General features: G+C 46.1%; 2 protein-coding genes across 2 annotated transcripts; both read left to right on the forward strand.

Moving 5' to 3' along the window:
- The first annotated feature begins 620 nt into the window (after positions 1 to 620).
- On the forward strand, positions 621 to 3,777 carry cdk2ap1 (cyclin dependent kinase 2 associated protein 1). The gene is made up of 4 exons (XM_089021228.1): positions 621 to 1,471; positions 2,871 to 2,965; positions 3,121 to 3,247; positions 3,328 to 3,777. The coding sequence occupies exons 1-4, from the start codon at positions 1,405 to 1,407 to the stop codon at positions 3,393 to 3,395; spliced, it is 357 nt and encodes a 118-aa protein (XP_088877354.1). The 5' UTR covers positions 621 to 1,404; the 3' UTR covers positions 3,396 to 3,777.
- Positions 3,778 to 4,094: 317 nt separating this feature from the next.
- mphosph9 (M-phase phosphoprotein 9) lies at positions 4,095 to 20,788 on the forward strand. Its single transcript, XM_089021173.1, has 28 exons — positions 4,095 to 4,146; positions 4,802 to 5,064; positions 5,135 to 5,285; positions 5,385 to 5,474; positions 5,561 to 5,943; positions 6,456 to 6,673; positions 8,345 to 8,457; positions 10,124 to 10,234; positions 10,324 to 10,511; positions 10,620 to 10,769; positions 11,242 to 11,329; positions 11,403 to 11,579; positions 11,670 to 11,717; positions 14,636 to 14,700; positions 14,844 to 14,945; positions 15,027 to 15,268; positions 15,340 to 15,474; positions 16,588 to 16,708; positions 16,831 to 16,922; positions 16,999 to 17,129; positions 17,212 to 17,286; positions 17,375 to 17,473; positions 17,568 to 17,581; positions 19,605 to 19,643; positions 19,765 to 19,856; positions 19,933 to 20,063; positions 20,146 to 20,220; positions 20,309 to 20,788. Exons 2-28 carry the CDS (start codon positions 4,841 to 4,843, stop codon positions 20,411 to 20,413), a joined length of 3,459 nt encoding a protein of 1,152 aa, XP_088877299.1. The 5' UTR covers positions 4,095 to 4,146; positions 4,802 to 4,840; the 3' UTR covers positions 20,414 to 20,788.
- Positions 20,789 to 20,797: the final 9 nt, after the last annotated feature.

The raw sequence follows: 20,797 nt of genomic DNA on the forward strand, positions 1-20,797 counted from the left end.
AGCAGGTTGGATAGGATCAGGAATGAGTACATTAGAGGGACAACTCATTAGAGGCTTTGGAGAGAAAGTCAGAGAGGCCAGACTGAGATGGTTTGGACTTGTCCAGAGGAGAGTGACTATATTGGGGGAAGGATGCTGAGCCTTAAACTGCCAGGCAGGAGACCGAGAGGAAGACCGAAGAGGAGGTTTTTGGATGTGGTCAAAGAGGACATGAAGGTAGCTGGTGTGAGAGAAGAGGATGCACAAAACCGCGATAGATGGAGGACATTGATTCACTGTGGCGACTACTGAAGGGAAAAGCCGAAATGAAAAGAAGTACGACAGAAAGGTGAGTCCTATATTTGGCATCGTAAAATCCTAAAATGATTTCCTAACATACAATTTTATGTGTCATTGAACATTTGCATCCAAAGAAATCATTTTAGTGGAAGGAATTTTGACAAAAACATGCAAAACAATCTGCAAACTTTGCTGCTGTGAAATGTAAATTTCTCCACTGCGAGACTAATAAAGGCAAATCCAATCCAATCCAAATAGAATAATTGTCTTAGGGGTGTCAAAATACAAATTTAAAAAGTAAAATGTTCTATAGTCAAAATTTAATATTTTTGTGCATCCACTAAAAAGTTAATGATCCAAATTTAAGGTTTCATCATATTTTGGGGAAAAAAAAACATTTAATGGGGATCAATCCAGAAGATGTTGTCACGACTGTACTAATAAAACTTATTTCATATCACCGTTTTACTGTAATACAAATTGGGTCACTCAAACGACCTTGACTGCCTCAGTTACAAAATATACTTTGTACTTTAAATAGAAAAAAAGGATAATGTGAGAATAAATAATGGGTTCTGTGTAATTCACTTCGTTGACCTGGAATCAATTAAGCTAAACCATGCGATTTTGGCGTTTAGTGTAAAGTTCGTTTCATTAAAAATGTTAATTCAATTAATTCATTATTTTACCGGTGTCAAAATCGAGTCGAACCATTTGTATACGAGCGAGAGGTGGACACCAACATTATTTATTTTTAATCCCAAAAGTAATTAGATTATAAAAACGAATTAAAAATTAAGAGGGATCAAACAAAGCCAACTCGAAAGTGACGTCAAAATACTGGACTTGAAATTGCTTCGAAAGTCGCCTAAAGTGACCCAAAAGCCCGGCTCAACTTTGCTCCAAAATGTGCCGCGGATTCCGGTCAAAGTGGCGCTTTTTCCCCGAGCAAAGTGTGCCTTTTCGGGGCTATTCTTCCAGCGGGGCTCGGAGCTCGTCTCGTCGGCTGGCTGGGTGTCAACATCCAGTGACGGCCATGTTTGCCGGCGCCGCCGTAAACAACAAAAAAAGTGGGAGACAGCCGCCTCGCTGAATGTCGGGTCATTTGGATTTCTTTCATTTACAATGTCTCTGGGAATGTCTTACAAGCCCAATGTCCACCATCACACTCCGGGAACTTCGGGGAACCAGGGTGAGCACAAAACGTCCGAGTGAGTCTCGGCGTGGAGCGGTTATATCGTCGCTTAAATTCGGGGGGTTCTCGGAGAATACCTGAAGAGAAAGCCCCGTGTGTGTGCGTGGAGTTTTTTTTGTCCGGTTACATATGACGGGTCACATCCTGGGAGCTAAGCTAATTCGTAGCCGCCATTATTACGAATGTCGACAACGGTGGTGACGGTGCAGGGAAACTGGGTAGAATCCACCGGGACAAAGGCTGCGTTCGGTGTCTCGCGCGACGTTCGCCGGCGTCCGGGGTCGAGCTCCCGGCCGGGTGGGCGCCGTTTAGGCGGCGACCGTTAAAATGTAGCGGTCGTGTCTCGTCGAGGAAGCCTCGCTCAGTTTCTTCCTTCCATGATGCTCCCCGGCTTCGAGCTGCTTGATTGATCCTCGCCGACGCTAGGCGCCTCTTTGCGGACACCTGCTGACCGAGTTCCGCTACTGCCACCTTGTATTGGTCCTTAAGATTTCCCAAAAAGCAAATACTTTTGATGCAAAAAAGATCAAGTCTTTTTCAATATAAATTCAAAAATGTTTTACTCAGAATTTATTCTTGCATTGAAATAATAATAATAATAAAACAGTGGCAGTTTTAAATACTGTATATACATCTACGGTTATACCTCAGCTCACGAACATAATTGGTTACCAGAAAGTGTGTGTAAGGCGAAAGTTTTTCTGCCGAACATTTATTTCCCATAAGAAACAAATATGAATATAATATATTCCCAGGTCCCCAAAAAAACATAAATTTTCACTAAATAAGCCTTAAAACTACACAAAATATACCTTATTTTATGTATAATGAATGTGCTATTGTATTGTAAGTAAAGAAATAAACTTCTGTATAATAAAGTGGTTTTATTTCATACCCTCACTCACACTGTCCCCTGCTATCTGCTTTTCGTTAATCTAAATCAACAGACGTTTTTCAACCTCTTCTATTGCCTGAGACCATTGCTTAGACAAAACAGAAACACCCTTAGCCACACGTAGCGTAATGGTACTGGGACACTAAGTCACACTAACGCACACCTCATTGGCGTTTTTCAATGATCTCCTTTTTCTGCTCGACCGTAATTTTCTTTTGTGTCCTCTTCGGCTTAACACGAGCCTGTGGTGTAGTCTTTTTCGGTCACATAAGAGCAAAAGTACTCCACTCGATAGCAAACCACGTCTGCACTCAAAGGGGATGACGAAAACCAGTCCGCCAGCCACTGTGGCGCTGTGTGGCTTGGTTCGTCCGCCGAAAACTAGTTCGTATGCCAAGATTATATTCTCGCAAATTTAATATTCGTAAGGCGAAAAGTTCATGAGCTAAAGCGTTCGTAAGCTGAGGTATCACTGTATATCCATTTAATTATGTTCACCAGTTGGCAGCCTCCAGACAGCGGCCAACCTGGGCCCGTTGCAATCCTACAGGCCTCTGCTGAGTGACTATGCACCGCCTTCTCTGGGATTCTCACAGGTGACACCAACACGTAACCTCTTTCTCCCTAATTTCCCCACATTTGTTGGATAGGTACACGCTTTGAGACTAAACTGAAAATGAATTTTCCTACTAAAAATATGTTGGCATTCTGAATCACATTCTGAACCCCTTTTCTCGATTGACTTCTGCAGGGCTTGACTGGCAGCCAAGTGCCTCAAAACAAATACGCAGAGCTGCTGGCCATTATTGAGGAGCTGGGCAAGGAGATCCGACCCACGTACGCTGGCAGTAAGAGCGCCATGGAGAGGCTCAAGAGAGGTCTTTTTTTTTGGTTTGTTTAAATAATTTGTTGACTAGTTAGTTAACTAATAGTGCACACTCTTTGTTGTTGTTGGCAGGCATTATCCACGCCCGCGGCCTGGTGCGCGAGTGTTTGGCGGAGACAGAGAGGAACGCCAGGTCCTAGTGACAATCACACATTCCGTGCAAGGAGAGTTCACGCGTGTCTTGAAATAAAAGAAAACGAAAAAAAAATCAATCATCCTAAAATTGAACTTGCATGTCATTTCCCAAGTGGAGGGAGATATTTTGTGCTAATGAGTCAAACTCTTAGCTGGTTTCCTCGTGCCCAAAAGCTTCCATTTTTTGTCCTTAATCATTTTTGCATGAAAAATGGATACAAGTGTAGACACCACACGTCTTTACAGGGGTTTGACTTCTTTTGATATGAGTGAGTGTGTGTCAATTCATTCGTGTTCAGGTTTGTTTTGTTCTCAAAACGAAAACGCTGTTACTTGCATCTTTGTATGTATTTATTACGCCGTGTAATAAATTGTATTTTCAAGATAGTTGTCCTGGTCACACTTGTGCTTTCTGAGACAGAAAGCTACAGGATCCAACTCGGATGTTTGTTGACGGAAATGGAGTTTCAATAAACCCAACATGCATGTTTTCAGAAAAGCGGGAAGCCAAATTCCACACAGTAAGACCCTAACCGAAATTTGAATACCAAAATGTGAAATCGAAACAAAGATGAAAACCATACTTAAATTGTGCATGTACGTACTTTCCTAACAGCCAACGGGAAACTAGTCGACACAGTCCACCAATAGCATACCACGATTTAACGACGCGGCATGACGTCATTTTAAGCAGCCAACGAGTGCTCGCCTAGCAAATATGACAAATATGGATGACAGGAGGACGCGAGTGCACGGGTAAGGTGAACTCATGTGCTCGGTACAATATCGACCCTTACATTTGAGTAACTAATAACCTTACTAACTGGTTGTACGGTTTGTTACAAATTATTTCAACCGAGCTGTTTTTACACGACGAGTGTCACCTGCCAATGTGGCCTAAAGTAAGACTAGTCACCTAGCCCTTTAGCATGCTAGCGCAGCCCGCCGAGCCCAAGTGTACCCCAACTACGGGGACCGAATCTGGCGCGCGGCGTCCTCGTGTGACGTCGTTGCCGTCTCCCCCTATCGAGTTGACCTTTTTCCGCCGTCACTTGTTCATCCTGACTCATACACCAGTTGCAAGAGCTACGGTCACTAAAACAAGTGAATTACTACGTAGGGTAAAAAGTAGGAAGCAGGTTTAGGGGCGGAAGAAAAAAGTATTGAAGGATGCACGAATAAAAACGGGATATCAGGGGTCGGAAGGAAAGTAGGAAGTGTAGGAAGAATTAAAGGAGGTCACAACTTCTACCTTGTCCATCACTAATTGATCAGATTTTATCAGTGAATAAAAAACCTTGCTTGGTTGTTACCACCAACATGAAAATTCTTCATTATGGCTAGATGTTTTGTTTTGGGTCACAGTGTGTAGCACTCATCCATTTAGGTTTTTGTTCCCGTTGTTTTGTAGCTGTCAGAGTTTTGCCCACCTCTGCCCGGGCCCTTAAACATGTCCACAGATGACAGCCTCTCTGAGGACGTGTCCAGCTCGGGCCCTCGCGGTCCCTGCCGGGCTGGTGGCGGCAAGGAGAGCGAGGCCTCTCCACTATCCTCCGAGGCCACCACGGCCTCCGGGCTGGGGGTCTCTGAGGTCCGACCTTCAGACTCCCAGACCACAGCGGGCACCGTGGCCAACCGGACCGTCGAGGGGGGTCCGGCGTGCAATAAAATCAGGTGCGTGTTCATAACTAAGCTAAACCGCTCAGATGTTAGAAGCAGAAGCAAAATATTTGGTGCGTTTCAGGGGTCTGTGTTTGAGCTCTGAGGACGATGCCTTCCCTCCGGGCAAGAACCTACCGTTCATCAACCCGAGCTCCCTGGAGACCCTTCGAGCCCTGGTGGAGGAGATTCGCAGCAGTGGCGAGACTGACCCGCAGCTATGGAAGGACTGCGAGGTGCGACAAAGCGAGCCCGCTTTTCCCTCCAACATTTGGCCGAGCGCAGTAGTTGAAAAAAAAAATAATGACCCCCCCCCCCCCCCCCGCTGACCTCAGGGCCGATGGCTGCATCTGTTTCAGCTGGTGGAGAAGCAATACCAGGAGCAAATCCTTGCGCAGCAGGAACAGTACCAGTGCCAAATCCAGGTACCCGTCCACCCAGAACCACCCACGGCGGCATCCACATGACCAAGATTCCTGTCATACGTGTGACACCAACTTTGCTTTTCAAGTTGATTCAGGATGAGATCAAGGCGCTGGTGCAGCTCCAAAACCATAACCAGAACCGCCCCCCCCATGCCGACGTCACCCTCAGCGCCGCCATCCAAACCAGCGAAGACACCAGCAAAACCTCGTTCTTGCCCCTCTTGAGCGGCGATTGCTCGTTGGGCGCCCCTTCGCCGCCGCACAGGCCCGACTACGCCCATCCGGTGGCCGACGAGCGGGCCGCCACGGGGCTCAGCAGCGGCTACGGCACGCTGTCCGCCTGGGAGTCAGCAGAGACGCAAGAGGCCCGCTGGTCCCAAGATGGCCGCGACGTCCCTGCGACGCAGGATGATGCTAACACTTCGGAAGAGGTGGCGCGGTCAGCAGCCCACCAGCGCCAAGCCTCAAGGTGTGTGATGCTTTTTTTGTGACAGTGAGCAGAGTGGCGCTGTTTCATCCATCCATTTTCCGTACCGCTTATTCCTCATTAGGGTCGCGGGAGCCTATCCCAGCCGTCTTCGAGCACTAGGCAGGGGACAGCCTGAATTGGTTGCCAGCCAATCGCAGGACACACATAGACAAATAAAAGTCACTCTCACAGTCATACCTACGGACAATTTGGAGTTTTGGTTCAATCTGCTTGCCAATGTGGGAGGAAACTGGAGGATCCGTAGAAAACCCACGCAGGCCCGGGGAGAACATGCAAACTCCACACAGGGAGGCCGGAGCGGGTCGCTAACCGGCGACCTCTGCTCTGTGAAGCCGGCGTGCTCACCGCTCAACTACCGGGCCGCCCTATGCTGTTTCAATGTTTTGTTTTTTTCATATCACTTATTGTGAAATGGAAAAAAAACGGATGAAAAATAAGTAATGAGGCGAAAATTGCAAATGGAGTAATCCAACATTTGACTTTGTGCCCAGTCGGGGTTTGACTTCCTGGGCTTTCAGGCGCAAATTGCAAGCCAAGAAGACCAAGGTGGGAGCCTCCCGAATTCCCGAATACGAGGAGCTGCCGCGCAGCCTGGGTGAATCGGGTCACGGCCCGGCGGAGAGCGCCGACGCCCGCCGTCCAGCCGCCATTTCGCCCTCGCCTTCTTTTGCTATGCGGAGGAGCGACAGCTTTTTGTCCGAGGCCTCAGGTGGGTGACATTTTGGATTTGGATTTCGTCAAGAACAAAAATTGCATTTTGTCAAAGTGAAATTTAACGAAGGATGACAATTTTTGTATTTTTTTTACAATCAAATACAGCCTTGTAGTCATAATATTTCACTTTTTATTGTGAAAAAAGCTACAGTGATACCTCCACTCACGAACGTAATTGGTTTCCAGAAAGTGTGTGTAAGGCGAAAAGTTTGTCTTCCGAACATTTATTTCCCATAAGAAACCATTAACAATGAGAATAATCAATTTTCAGATCCCCATAAAACATAATTTTCTACTAAATAAGCCTTAAAAAACAACCAACGTCACTTTTTTGTTTCTTAACTGACATCAGAAAAACGTTTCATAGCATCTAAAATACCCAAAACACGCAGTATGATATTTTTATTCAAATGCAAAACACCAATAAAAATGACATAAAGTGTCCAAAAACTGCAAAAAAAATTGAGCTGCGAATTGGGCATTTTCAGAAAGACCCGCCCCCAGTTTGTGACATCACGCCAAGACGTCTTGCATTGCTGATGAATCAAAACAATGGCTTCAGATTCGGAGAATATGCTTTCTTGTTACACCTCCAGTTATGAATATGATTCAAATAGTTCTGAAAAGGAAAGCATAAATGTTTGCAAATGATTAAAGAATTTATTCCATGCCATTTTGAGGCAACATTGGGGAGAAATGATCACCAGAAAAGAGGCACAAAATCCTGTGGCCACCTCCGTTTCACAGGCTGATAAATTCCTCATATGGAGCTTGGACACACTCTTCTGGCGGCTTTTGCGTGCAACACAAGGTTTTCAGACCAAACAATATAGCAAAATACATTGATGTGATGGAAGGACTGCTACAATGTGTCTTTTTTCGGTCAGGGGGCGTTCCTTTAGTGACGTCACGTACGGACTCGTCACCAACTCAAAAACAAGACTTCCTGAATAATTAGCGCGAGTCTTAAAACGTAAAATATAGCTATATGCGGCGGAATCTTTTTCAAAATACGCTCAGTAGAAGTCATTTGAAGCCATTTTACAAATTATGGACACAACTTGTCCGGAGACGTCGGTTGTCCTTTAAAACTACACAAAATATACATTATTTTATGTATAGTAAATGTGCTATTGTATTGTCATGAAAGAAATAAACTGTACTATATCATAAAGTCGTTTTATTTACCTTTGTGATGGTAGTTGATGGCTTGATGCAATGGAGTGGGAGGAGGAGGGAGGGAGCGTAATGGTACTGGGACGCTAAGTCCACACAAATGCACACCTCGTTCGTGTTTTTTGATGATCTCCTTCCGCTCAACCGTAATTTTCTTTAGTGTCTTCTTCGGCTTAACACTAGCCAGTGTTGGGGTCTTTTTCGGTAATAAAAAAAAAAAAAATAGCAAAAGTACTCCACTTGATAACAAACCACGTCCGCACTCAAAGAAAGTGGGTGACGAAAACTAGTCCGCCAGCCACCGTGGCACTGTGTTGTTTGGTTCGTTCGCCTAAAACTAGTTCGTCTGCCAAGACTATATGCTCGCGAATGTAATGTTCGTGAGGCGTCAAGTTCGTGAGCTAAAGTGTTCGTAAGCTGAGGTATCACTGTACGCCTATTTTCAAAAAGATGGATATTTTGTAATCATCCGTAGCCATTGTCCTCTCAGGGTTGACCTACTGGCGTCTGAATGAATGCGACCTCTATCACCATCTGCCCGACACTTTCGACGGCAACAACAGCGCCACCGCTTTCTTCCTACAAGAAGTTCCCGCCCACCAGGTGACCCGACCCACCCCCCTTTCCATCCAGAAGGTGCTCTGAGCCAATCGCAACCCGGGAAAGGCCATTTAGGCAAAATGACGGCGTGTGCATTTTGACACATTTCAGAGCATGGTCAATTGGATCAAAAATACAAAATAATCATTTCAAAAAGGAATAATTAAATTCAAATTCTGGAGAATTTTCAGAGGGAAAGGTCAAAGTGACTTCCCCTCCCAAGTCTGAAATAGTAATAAAAAAATATATATGTAGTGTCAAACTTTGGTTTTCGAACGTCTTGGATCTCGACCAATTTGGTTTTCGACCAAAAATTGCATTTTTTTATGCCTCGGCTTGCAACCGAAAATGGGCTCTCGAAAAAACTGAGCACACCTGAATGAACCACTCGACTTCCTTCCACTTCCTTATACAGTGATACCTCGGCTTACGAACGCCTTGGGTCACAAACTTTTCGACTCACGAACGTTAAATTCACGCGAATTTAATCTTGGCATATGAACTATTTTTCGGGATACAGACGGAGCGCCACAATGAGTGATGTGTCGTTCGCAAACTAGCCCGTTCTCCTAACAAGGAAATGGCAGCCGACTTTCTTTGTCCTCTATTCCCCGCCCCCAGTCTTCGGTTGAAGCTGCACATGATTGGTCAAGAACGAATAGATAGGCAGATGACAGAGAAAGAGTGAGAACATGGTGAAATTTGGGCTCATTTCAACTTTATTGATAGTTCAAAGGCAGAGTGTAGACTGCAAGGTTAGAATATCCCATCAATCAGGCTCCACAAATAACCCGCATAAGCCATCTGCACACTTTATGCAATAAGCAATCAACCTAGCTAAACAGAACACAATTGATGAGGAACTAGGTAAAATTATCCCAGAGAAAGCACGGCAACTTCACTCAGATATCGTCAAGAGGCAACCTGGAAGTTCGTCATTCATTGATGATTTCAAGGCTAGCCACGGACGGTTCGAGAACTTTAAGCGTCGTACAGGGATTCATAGTGTCATTCGTCGTGGTGAGGCAACCAGTTCTGACGATAAAACTGCCAAAGCTTGCAAGGAATCATTCCTCAAGATGGTGGAAGAAGAAGGCTACGTTCCTCATCAAGTGTTTAATGCCGATGAAACCTGCCACTCCATTCCATCAAGCCATCAACGACCATCACGAAGGTAAATAAAACGACTTTATTATACTGTACAGTTTATTTCTTTATTTACAATACCATAGCACATTTATTATACATAAAATAAGGTATATTTTGTGTAGTTTTAAGTCTTAGAAAATTAGAAAGTAGAAAATAATGTTTCATGTAGACCTGGGAACGGATTATTCTTATTTTAATGGTTTACTATGGGAAATTAATGTTTGGGATACAGACTTTTCGCCTTATGAACTCTGTCTGCGAACCAATTAAGTTCGTAAGCCAAGCTATCACTGCACGTCATTTCCTGGTGTCGCGTCTCATTGTGACCGATGCATTAGCATACCTGTCAACTTTTGCTTTAAAAAAAGTTGTTTTCTAGACTGGGAATAGCTTAAATGTTCTGCATTGATTATAATGGGACATGCTGTTTTGGTTTTCAAACAGTTTTCAAACAGTTTTCTGGAATGGATTATGGTCAAAAAAGGAGGTTTGATTGAATATATCTCATGCTCTGGTGCAGGCAGAGGACGTTGGTGTTTCTCTGCGTGAGCTCTACCATCGCAAACGTAGGTCGGTGGTCAAATGCGGCGATTGGGAACGTTCCGAGACGTCCACTCCGTTGTCTTTACGGGTCGGTCCCCCAAAACTGCTCCTCTCCCTCCCTTGGCCAATTTTTGCCTGCAGCTCTTTCACTTTAGAATTCGACTTTTGCTTTTGCAGCCGCTGCTCGCCGACGCTTCGCGGCCTTCCACCACCGCGCCTTATAGTCTAGACGGTGTCTCAGATGCATCGGAGGATATCCCGTCTGTCCCGCGGTCATGGATCGGCGAGGAGGAGGTCACATGTCCCCGCAGGACCGTTCTGGGGTCCGCTTCTGGTTCGCCAGAAGACCCCGTCATCCTTTCCCTGTGAGTCGAGGAGCGACAAAGATGCAACTGATCACCTTTGTCGTTCAATTCTCAAATAAATTCGTGAATGTCAGCGAATGAATTCATATGACATCTGTTCATGTCCAGGCTGCGACAGAACCTGAGAGAGAAGCACTCGCGACACGTGGCCGACCTGAAGGCCTATTATGAGTGTGAGATTCAAGTCTTGCGAGACAAGTTGGAGCACCCAGATCCCCCCGAAGACCTGGAGAGGACAAACCGGATGCTCTCAAACAGGTCTGGCTGTTTCCAGGGAAAAAAGACAATACAAAATGATTGATGTAGCGCTTCAATAACAGCTGAACATGGACAAAAAAGCGTTAACATGGACAACTATCATATACTGGGAATAGAGGAGTCACAACGGTATTAAAAAGCGCCAAAATCCAAGAAAAATTAGGTCAAAAATCAGTCGGAAATTGAGTCGCCATGTCTATGCGAGTAGACCCTCAAGAAAATCATGAGAGGCCGGGGTTGAAAATACCGCAAGGTTGGCCATTTTGTGCCAAAGCAACTATTTTAAGGCGCAGGGCACCATGAGGTCCAATTGGAGCCACAAAATTGTCTCAGGGGAAGTTGGCCATTTTGAGTCCGATGTTATTTTTCAATGTTTGAGGCTTTTATCCGGTTCACAGCGAGTTTCAATGAATCGAGCAAGTGAAAAACTGGAGTCTTAATATTTGAATCGTTCGACTGTTCCGATTTCCAGGTGTCGACATCTGGAGCAAGCCCTGGCTGACGCAGAGAGACGCGTTGACCGCCTGGAGGAATCCAACGCCGCATTGGAGAAACGGCTGGTAATGGTCTCGTCGGCATTGTTTGTCTTTCATTTTGTAAACGAAAGACGGACAATGTCCGACCCCAACGCAGGCCGAGTGGCCCGAACGCTACGCGGTGGCAGGCGCAGCCGTCAAGTCGCTGCGACAGCGCCTGGAGGACAGCAAACGCTCAGCCAGGGAGAAGGCGGCGGTCGCCGCCAACGAGGCTCGGCGGCGGATCGATGAAAGCGAGGCCAGGAGGGAACGGGAGGTCCGGGCCAACAAAGAGGTGAGGACGAGCCGCTGACGATTTGGGGGCTTCTTTTGTTGTTGTTGTTTTTTTAATTGTCTTTCTAACACACCCTCCCCCCCTTTGCAGCTTCTCACACAATACAACGGCGTGCTGAAGGAAAACGACCGACTCAAGGTAAGCGACGCACAAAGGGGATTGTGTCATTTGATTGACACAATACAGGTAACATCCGAGTTACGACCGGGTTCCGTTGCGACAAAACGGTCGTAAGTCAAACGGTCGTAAGTCGAAATCCATTAAAAATGGCCGATAGTATATGATGTCAATCTGTTGTTTTTAAGCAACGTTTTCTATTGAATACCATTATATAACACACTGTTTACAGTTCATTTATAAATGTGATCACTTTTAGTGTCATTTTTAATCATTGTATTTTTCAAATTATCGATTTTTAACAATAATAATAATAATGCATTATATTTTAAGCGCCTTTCAAAGCTCTCAAGGACACTTATGACTGTATAACTACCTGTAATGTATACAAAACTGTTTTTCTGTACAATTCATTTATAAATGGTATACCTACCTTTTAGTGTCGTTTTTATCATTTTATATTTCATATTATCTATGTATATTTTATCTTTAGATTATATAGTGGGTTAAAGAAAACACTTATACGTAAAGAATACAACTGTTGAAAAATCGCTCTCCCTGGGCCAGAAGAGGTCGCCCGACACACGCTCGGACTCAAACGCCGAAGGAAAAAAAAGCAGTGTTACAGTACTACAGGAGATTTTGCCGAGACGGTATCTGCACTGTATCTTCTTTTTTTCCTTGCGGCTTTTCCCCTCAGGGGTCGCCACAGCGAATCAATGTCCTCCATCTATCTCTATCTATTTTGTGCATCCTCTTCTCTCACACCAGCTACCTTAATGTCCTCTTTGACCACATCCATAAACCTCCTCTTCGGTCTTCCTCTCGGTCTCCTGCCTGGCAGTTCAAGACTCAGCATCCTTCTCCCGATATAGTCACTCTCTTTCCTCTGGACATGTCCAAACCATCTCAGTCTGGCCTCTCTGACTTTCTCTCCAAAGCCTCTAATATGAGTTGTCCCTCTAATGTCCTCATTCCTGATCCTATCCAACCTGGTCACTCCCAAAGAAAACCTCAACATCTTCAGCTCTGCTACCTCCAGCTCTGCTTCCTCTTTTCTTCAGTGGCACCGTCTCCAGTCCAAACATCATGGCTGGTCTCATCACGGTTTTATACACTTTTCCTGTCATCCTAGCTGAAACCCTTCTATCACACATCACACATCACACCTGACATTTTTCTCCAGCCGCTCCAGCCTGCCTGGACACGCTTCATAGGTTTGATTCGCATATTTGTTTTGGCAATTTTTTTTACGTCGGATGCCCTTCCTGACACAACCCTCTGTATTCATCCGGGCTTGGGACCGGCACAATAAGACACTGGCTTGTGCACCCTTGTGGCTACATTGGTATCTGCACTGTTTCACTACTGTATTTAGTGTAGTCACCCAGTTGATTGCTGTGCGAATATGTGACATGCTGGCTGGCCAAAATTGTAGTACGGGTTGCCGGCTGCTTGCGCGGTGCCAGGCGTAGAATTAAAAAAAAAGGGCTGTCTGGCGGTCGTGGTCGTAACTCGACCGATCATAACTTGGATGTTACCTGTATTGATTTGGATGCAAGCCAATTTGAGATTTATTACAATAATCTGTCAGTTACAGTGGGACCTTGGCTTACGCACTTAATTGGTTCCCAGACAGTGTGTAAGGCGAAAAGTGTGTATAAAATTCATTTCCCATAGGAAACCATTAAAATGAGAATAATCCGTTCCCAGGTCTCCATAAAATATAATTTTCAACTAAATAAGCCTTAAAACTACAAGCAATATACCTTATTCTATGTATAATAAATGTGCTATTGTATTGTAATGAAAGAAATACACTACACTGTATAATGAAGTTGTTTTATTTACTTTTGTGATGGTCGTTGATGGCTTGATGGAATGGGGTTCAGACTTCTCTTCCTGTGTTATGAAAGTTAGGCATTTTTTTCCAGAAAAGGCCGGTCTCATCTGCATTAAATACTCGCTGAGGAACGTAGCCTTCTTCTTTCACCATTTCTAGGAATGATCCCTTGTAGGCTTCGGCAGCTTTTCCGTCATAACTGACTCTCTCAACATGACAAGTAACGCAGTGAATCCCTGTACGACGCTTAAAGTTCTCGAACCATCCGTTGCTAGCTTTAAAATCATCAATAAACGGCGAACTTCCAGGTTGCCGCATGACGATATCAGAGTGAATGTGCCGTGTGAATGTGCCTCCCTCTGATATAATTGCTTTAGTCATGCTGTCATGAATCTCGCTGCCTTTCATTAATCCAAATTAACAGAAGTTTTTCAACCTTTTCTATTGCCCGAGACTATTGCTTTGACAGCACGGAAACACCTATAGCAACACACGCACCTTTAATAGCTTCTTTGTTGCGAAGGATGGTAGCAATGGTGGATTTAGCATATTGCTACTGGGCCGTTAAGGCAGACAAACGCTCACCTCGTTCGTGTTTCTCAATGATCTCCTTCTTCCCCTCGACTGTAATTTTGTTTTGTGTCTTCTTCGGTTGAACACGAGCCTATGGTGGGGTTTTTTTCGGTCCCATAACAGCAAAAGTATCCGTGATAAATCCTTGAAGACGAACGACGTGTGCACTCAGAGAAAGGGGGTGTGGAAAAGTAGGCCGGCTGTGACGCTGTTCGGTCGTGTTCTTCCGCCGAAAATTACTCCGCCAGCCGTGGTGGGGCGGAACTCTGTGTGTATCCCGAAAAGTACTGTGGATGCCAAGGTTTAATTTTCATCAATTTAATGTTCGTAAAACGAAAAGTGTGTAAGGCACGGTGTTCGTAAACCAAGGTCCCACTGTATTTTGTTTTTCATATCGTATGATTCAAAGATACTCATTAAATCGTGCATGTAAATATAATTCAAAAGTGTTTTTAATTCGCCGTGTTGAGTGCTGTTGTTTGTTTTTCCTTCCTTATTTCAATATTTATGTTTTTTTTGACAGAGCAAGTTACTGTCAACGGAGGGCAAACTTTACCAAGCCAACGATTTCGTTTCAGACTTAAAAAGGTGATTGATTGTTCAAAAAACACAGGTATTTCTGGATTAGCACCTGATTATAAGCCGCACCCAGTACATTTTCAAAGGAAAAACCATTTTGTACATAACTGTATTTTTTTTTCAATTTTTAAGTAAATAATATCTGCTTTCAGAACCATCGGTAAACTGGAGTCTCAAATACGGCAGTTTGAGCATGAGAACCAGGCCAGGGTCCGCCATACCCCCCACGCCGCCCTCCAGCCGTCCGGAGCCGGGTGAGCGTCTCGCTGCACCGCTTTTCCTCGCCGTCTCCGCCTTTTATCTCCCCACCGTGACGTCTTGGACCTATCCCGCAGTCTCTTCCACCATCCCGACTTGCTGCGCCACGCAGAGCCGGTCGTCACGCGCCGACCGTCACCCCGTCCGGAGATCCAACAGCCGCCCGCCGCAAAGTCCACCTCCCCTTCCGAGACTTGGACGAGGCCTGACCAAACGCCGCCCTCCTCCCGTCTCCGGGAGGACGGCGGCCTCTTGACGCCCATCATGAAGGCGCTGATTGAGATGGAGGAGACGCACGCCACCGAGACCAGAGCCCCCTGTAAGAACGTTTACATGTCTGGCCCTCCCACCCACTTTTCACTCACCGGTGACACAAACGCTTGCTCGCAGGGATGACCAATCACAGGCCGTCACCGGGCAGCATCCGAGGTCCGCTGAGAAGTCAGAGGAGTTTGTCCCCGGACGACCATCGGTCGTCCTCGCTGCCTCCGCCGGGACTTCGGAGCGCCATTGCCACCACGCCCAGTACTGACTGACATTATTTTCTAGATGAATATTTCTAGTCTTGTATCATGTTTTCCGGTGTATAAGGTGCACCCAAAAGCCTTCATTTTCTTCAAAAGATCTCCCACATTTGGAAAACCTTTTTAATTCATTGAAGGTGCGCCTTATACAGTTATACCTCGGCTTACGAACGCTTTAACTCACAAACTTTTCGCCTTACGAACATTAAATTCTTGATAATATACTCTTGGCATAACTAGTTTTCGGCAAATGAACCACACACAACACCACAGTGGCTGACGGACTAGTTTTCCACACCCACTTTCTTTGAGTGCACTTAGTGCAGATGTGGTTTCTTATCGAGTGGAGTACTTTGGCTTTTTGTGACCGAAAAAGATCCCACCACAGGCTAGTGTTAAGCCTAAGAGGACACAAAAGAAAATGACAGTCGAGCAGAAGAAGGAGATCATCGAAAAACACCAATGTGGTGTGTGTTTGCGTGACTTAGCGTCCCAGTAACTGCATGCTCAGTCAACCATTGCTACATGTGACTATGGGTGTTTGTGTTGTCTAAGCAACGTTCTCAGGCAATAGATGAGGTTCAAGAACTTGTTGCTTTGGATTAACGAAAAGCAACTAGCAGGGGACCGTGTGAGTGAGGGTATTATCACCGAGAAAGCACGGCAACTTCACTCGGATATCATGAAGAGGCAAAAACATCAACGACCATGACAAAGGTCAATAAGACGACTTTATTATATAGTACAGTTTATTTCTTTCATTACAATACAATAGCGCATGTATTATACATAAAATAAGGAATATTTTGTGTAGTTTTAAGGCTTATTTAGTAGAAAATTTTGTTATATGGGGACCTGGCAACGGATTAGTCTCATTTTTAATGGTTTATTATGGGAAATAAATGTTTGGCAGATGAACTTTTTGCCTTACACAATTTCTGGGAACCAATTAAGTTTGTAAGCTGAGGTATTACTGTATATGGAAAAAGTGTGAAAATACAGAATTCATTGTGGGGTGCGCCTTATACACCGGAAAATATGCGAGACGTGTTGCATAATGACATTGACGCCTCTTTCGAGGCCTTCGATTAATTTCTTCCGTGTTCCCTGCCAGCCAAGAGAGAGACGCTACTCGCCCCGTTGCCAGCCAGGGGCAGTCCCAAGCGCTGCCCCACCGAGAACTACTCCACCGCCTTTGGTCACATGATGCCGCGGGAGGAACATCTCAGCAACAGGTGTATATATCTCTCTCAGTCGAGATGTTCTGATAGGCTTTTTTTTTCTTAAATTACATGTCGACTGCAACTTGCCAGTGTTCATCTTCGTCTTTAGCATGATTGGTAATTTCGTCATGCAGATGTGACGCACACTCCGACCACATGAGGCGCCACTCGTTCCAGAGCACCAGTCCGAGGAAGAAACTGCACTTTGGATCAGCCGAGCGCCATGGTAAGAAAGTGTCTCGAAACAGCAAAATCCAGTTGACGGGACTGATTGTGTCCCCGTCCGCCCGCCGCCCTGCCAGAACCCCCCGTCTGCGGCGACACGCAGCCACCGTGTGAAAGCTCGGCCGGTTCCCCGGCCCCCGACGGCAAAGTTCTGTCCGTCACGGAGGCCGAACGGCTTTTTGATGAGCTCACGCAGGAGAAACTGGAGGCTAGTTGACCACATCGCCTCCGCCGTCTGTTTGTCTTTCTGCATGTGTGTGTCTTATGCGCTTTGCGTGCGCGTGGTGCAGATCGAGGCATCCCTTAACCGCATGCCGCCGTTGTCGTCGGGTGGACGGGTGAGCAGGAAGACCAGGTTGGACCAGGTGAGTGACAACGAAAAAGATTTTACGTCATTTATACACGATCATGTGTGTAAGTTTACATGTGTGTGTACGTGTGCATGTGTCCCAGGTGGCCTTAGAAGAACGTCTGGAGCGCGTCAACCGGGACCTCGGGTCAATCCGCACGACGCTCAAGAGGTTCCATGTTCTGCGCTCCTCAGCCAGCCTAGCATAGGGGCATGCTAATGCTAACATGCTAGCATCTTCTGAACCTATCACTCAGGGATACTTTTTGTCTTTTCTGGAAGTCTCTATTTTTTAAGTACCACACAGATTTGTAGTTTGGGTTTTTTTGTGGGGAGGGGTCGTGTCGAAAGGTGTGTGTGTGTGTGTGTGTGTGTGTGTGTGTGTGTGTGTGTGTGTGTGTGTGTGTGTGTGTGTGTGTGTGTGTGTGTGTGTATACATGTATATATATGTATGTATGTATATATATCATCTCATTTTCCGTACCGCTTATTCCTCATTAGGGTCGCGGGGGTTGCTGGAGCCTATCTCAGCTGTCTTCGGGCACGAGGCGGGATATATATATATATATATATATATATATATATATATATATATATATATATATATATATATATATATATATATATATATATATATATATGTCCATCAAATGTGGCATATACCAAGGTGATGCACTCTCCCCACTGCTGTTCTGCATAGGACTGAACCCCCTCAGCCAGATAATCGCCAAGACAGGCTATGGATACCGCCTCAGAAATGGAGCTACGATCAGTCACCTCCTCTACATGGATGACATCAAGCTGTATGCTAAGAGCGAAAGGGACATAGACTCCCTGATCCACACAACCAGGATCTACAGCAGTGATATCGGAATGTCATTCGGGCTGGAGAAATGTAGTCGGATGGTGACTAAGAGGGGCAAGGTAGTTCACACTGAAGGGGTCTCACTCCCTGAAGGAACAATAGCAGACATTGAAAACAGCTACAAGTACCTTGGTATACCACAGGCCAATGGCAACCTCGAATTAGCAACAAGGAAAGCGGCTACGACCAAATACCTCCAGCGGGTGAGGCAAGTCCTCAGAAGCCAGCTCAATGGCAAGAACAAGACCCGGGCAATAAACAGCTATGCCCTGCCAGTGATCAGATACCCTGCAGGAATAATAAGGTGGCCAAAGGAAGAGATTCAGACCACGGATGTTAAGACCCGAAAACTCCTCACCATGCACGGAGGGTTCCATCCCAAGTCCAGCACCCTGAGACTGTACACAAGCCGTAAGGAAGGAGGCCGGGACTAGTGAGTGTGAGAGCCACTGTCCAGGATGAAACATCCAAGCTCCATGAATACATCAAAGAGAAGGCTCCAACGGATGATGTACTCAGAGAATGTCTCAGTCAATGGGGAACAGAGGATGAGGTGCTGGAAGAGGGACAATCATGGGAGGAAAAGCCCCTACACGGGATGTACCACCGAACCATAGCAGAAGTGGCTGATCTCAAGAAGTCCTATCAGTGGCTAGAGAGGGCTGGCCTAAAGGACAGCACAGAGGCACTCATCCTGGCTGCCCAAGAACAGGCCCTGAACACCAGAGCCATAGAGGCAAGGATATACCACACCAGACAAGACCCAAGGTGTAGGTTGTGCAAAGAGGCACCTGAGACAATCCAGCACGTAACTGCAGGGTGTAAGATGCTGGCAGGGAAAGCCTACATGGAGCGCCATAACCAGGTGGCTGGCATAGTCTACCGAAACATCTGTGCGGAGTATGGACTGGAAACCCCAAGGTCAAAATGGGAAACACCTCCCAAGGTGGTGGAGAATGACCGAGCAAAAATCCTGTGGGACTTCCAGATACAGACTGACAAGATGGTAATGGCCAACCAACCAGATATCGTGGTCATAGATAAAGGGGAAAGGAAAGCCGTTGTCGTGGATGTAGCGGTCCCGAGTGATGGGAACATCAGAAAGAAGGAACATGAGAAAATCGAGAAATACCAAGGGCTCAGAGAGGAGCTGGAGAGAGCCTGGAAGGTAAAGGTGACAGTCGTGCCTGTGGTGGTCGGAGCACTTGGGGCAGTGACCCCCAAACTCGACGAGTGGTTGCAACAGATCCCGGGAACAACATCGGATATCTCGGTCCAGAAAAGCGCAGTGCTGGGAACAGCACGGATACTGCGCAGAACCCTCAAGCTTCCTGGCCTCTGGTAGAGGACCCGAGCTGAAATGGGGACAGACACCACCCATGGTGGGTGAGACGAGGATTTTTATATATATATATATATATACCTGTGAACGACGGGGAAAGACGACACAAGACAACCGTGTTAATCAGCGGTCACATGATGCCACGGGAGGAACATCTCAGCAACAGGTGTATATATCTCTCTCAGTCGAGATGTTCTGGTAGGCTTTTTTTTCTTAAATTACATGTCGACTGCAACTTGCCAGTGTTCATCTTCGTCTTTAGCATGATTGGTAATTTCGTCATGCAGATGTGACGCACACTCCGACCACATGAGGCGCCACTCGTTCCAGAGCACCAGTCCGAGGAAGAAACTGCACTTTGGATCAGCCGAGCGCCATGGTAAGAAAGTGTCTCGAAACAGCAAAATCCAGTTGACGGGACTGATTGTGTCCCCGTCCGCCCGCCGCCCTGCCAGAACCCCCCGTCTGCGGCGACACGCAGCCACCGTGTGAAAGCTCGGCCGGTTCCCCGGCCCCCGACGGCAAAGTTCTGTCCTTCACGGAGGCCGAACGGCTTTTTGATGAGCTCACGCAGGAGAAACTGGAGGCTAGTTGACCACATCGCCTCCGCCGTCTGTTTGTCTTTCTGCATGTGTGTGTCTTATGCGCTTTGCGTGCGCGTGGTGCAGATCGAGGCATCCCTTAACCGCATGCCGCCGTTGTCGTCGGGTGGACGGGTGAGCAGGAAGACCAGGTTGGACCAGGTGAGTGACAACGAAAAAGATTTTACGTCATTTATACACGATCATGTGTGTAAGTTTACATGTGTGTGTACGTGTGCATGTGTCCCAGGTGGCCTTAGAAGAACGTCTGGAGCGCGTCAACCGGGACCTCGGGTCAATCCGCACGACGCTCAAGAGGTTCCATGTTCTGCGCTCCTCAGCCAGCCTAGCATAGGGGCATGCTAATGCTAACATGCTAGCATCTTCTGAACCTATCACTCAGGGATACTTTTTGTCTTTTCTGGAAGTCTCTATTTTTTAAGTACCACACAGATTTGTAGTTTGGGTTTTTTTGTGGGGAGGGGTCGTGTCGAAAGGTGTGTGTGTGTGTGTGTGTGTGTGTGTGTGTGTGTGTGTGTGTGTGTGTGTGTGTGTGTGTGTGTGTGTGTGTGTGTGTGTATACATGTATATATATGTATGTATGTATATATATCATCTCATTTTCCGTACCGCTTATTCCTCATTAGGGTCGCGGGGGTTGCTGGAGCCTATCTCAGCTGTCTTCGGGCACGAGGCGGGATATATATATATATATATATATATATATATATATATATAT

The sequence above is a fragment of the Hippocampus bargibanti genome, linkage group LG18 (genome assembly GCF_051943395.1).
Source record: "Hippocampus bargibanti isolate YZ-2025 linkage group LG18, ASM5194339v1, whole genome shotgun sequence".
Taxonomy (NCBI): Eukaryota; Metazoa; Chordata; class Actinopteri; order Syngnathiformes; family Syngnathidae; genus Hippocampus; species Hippocampus bargibanti.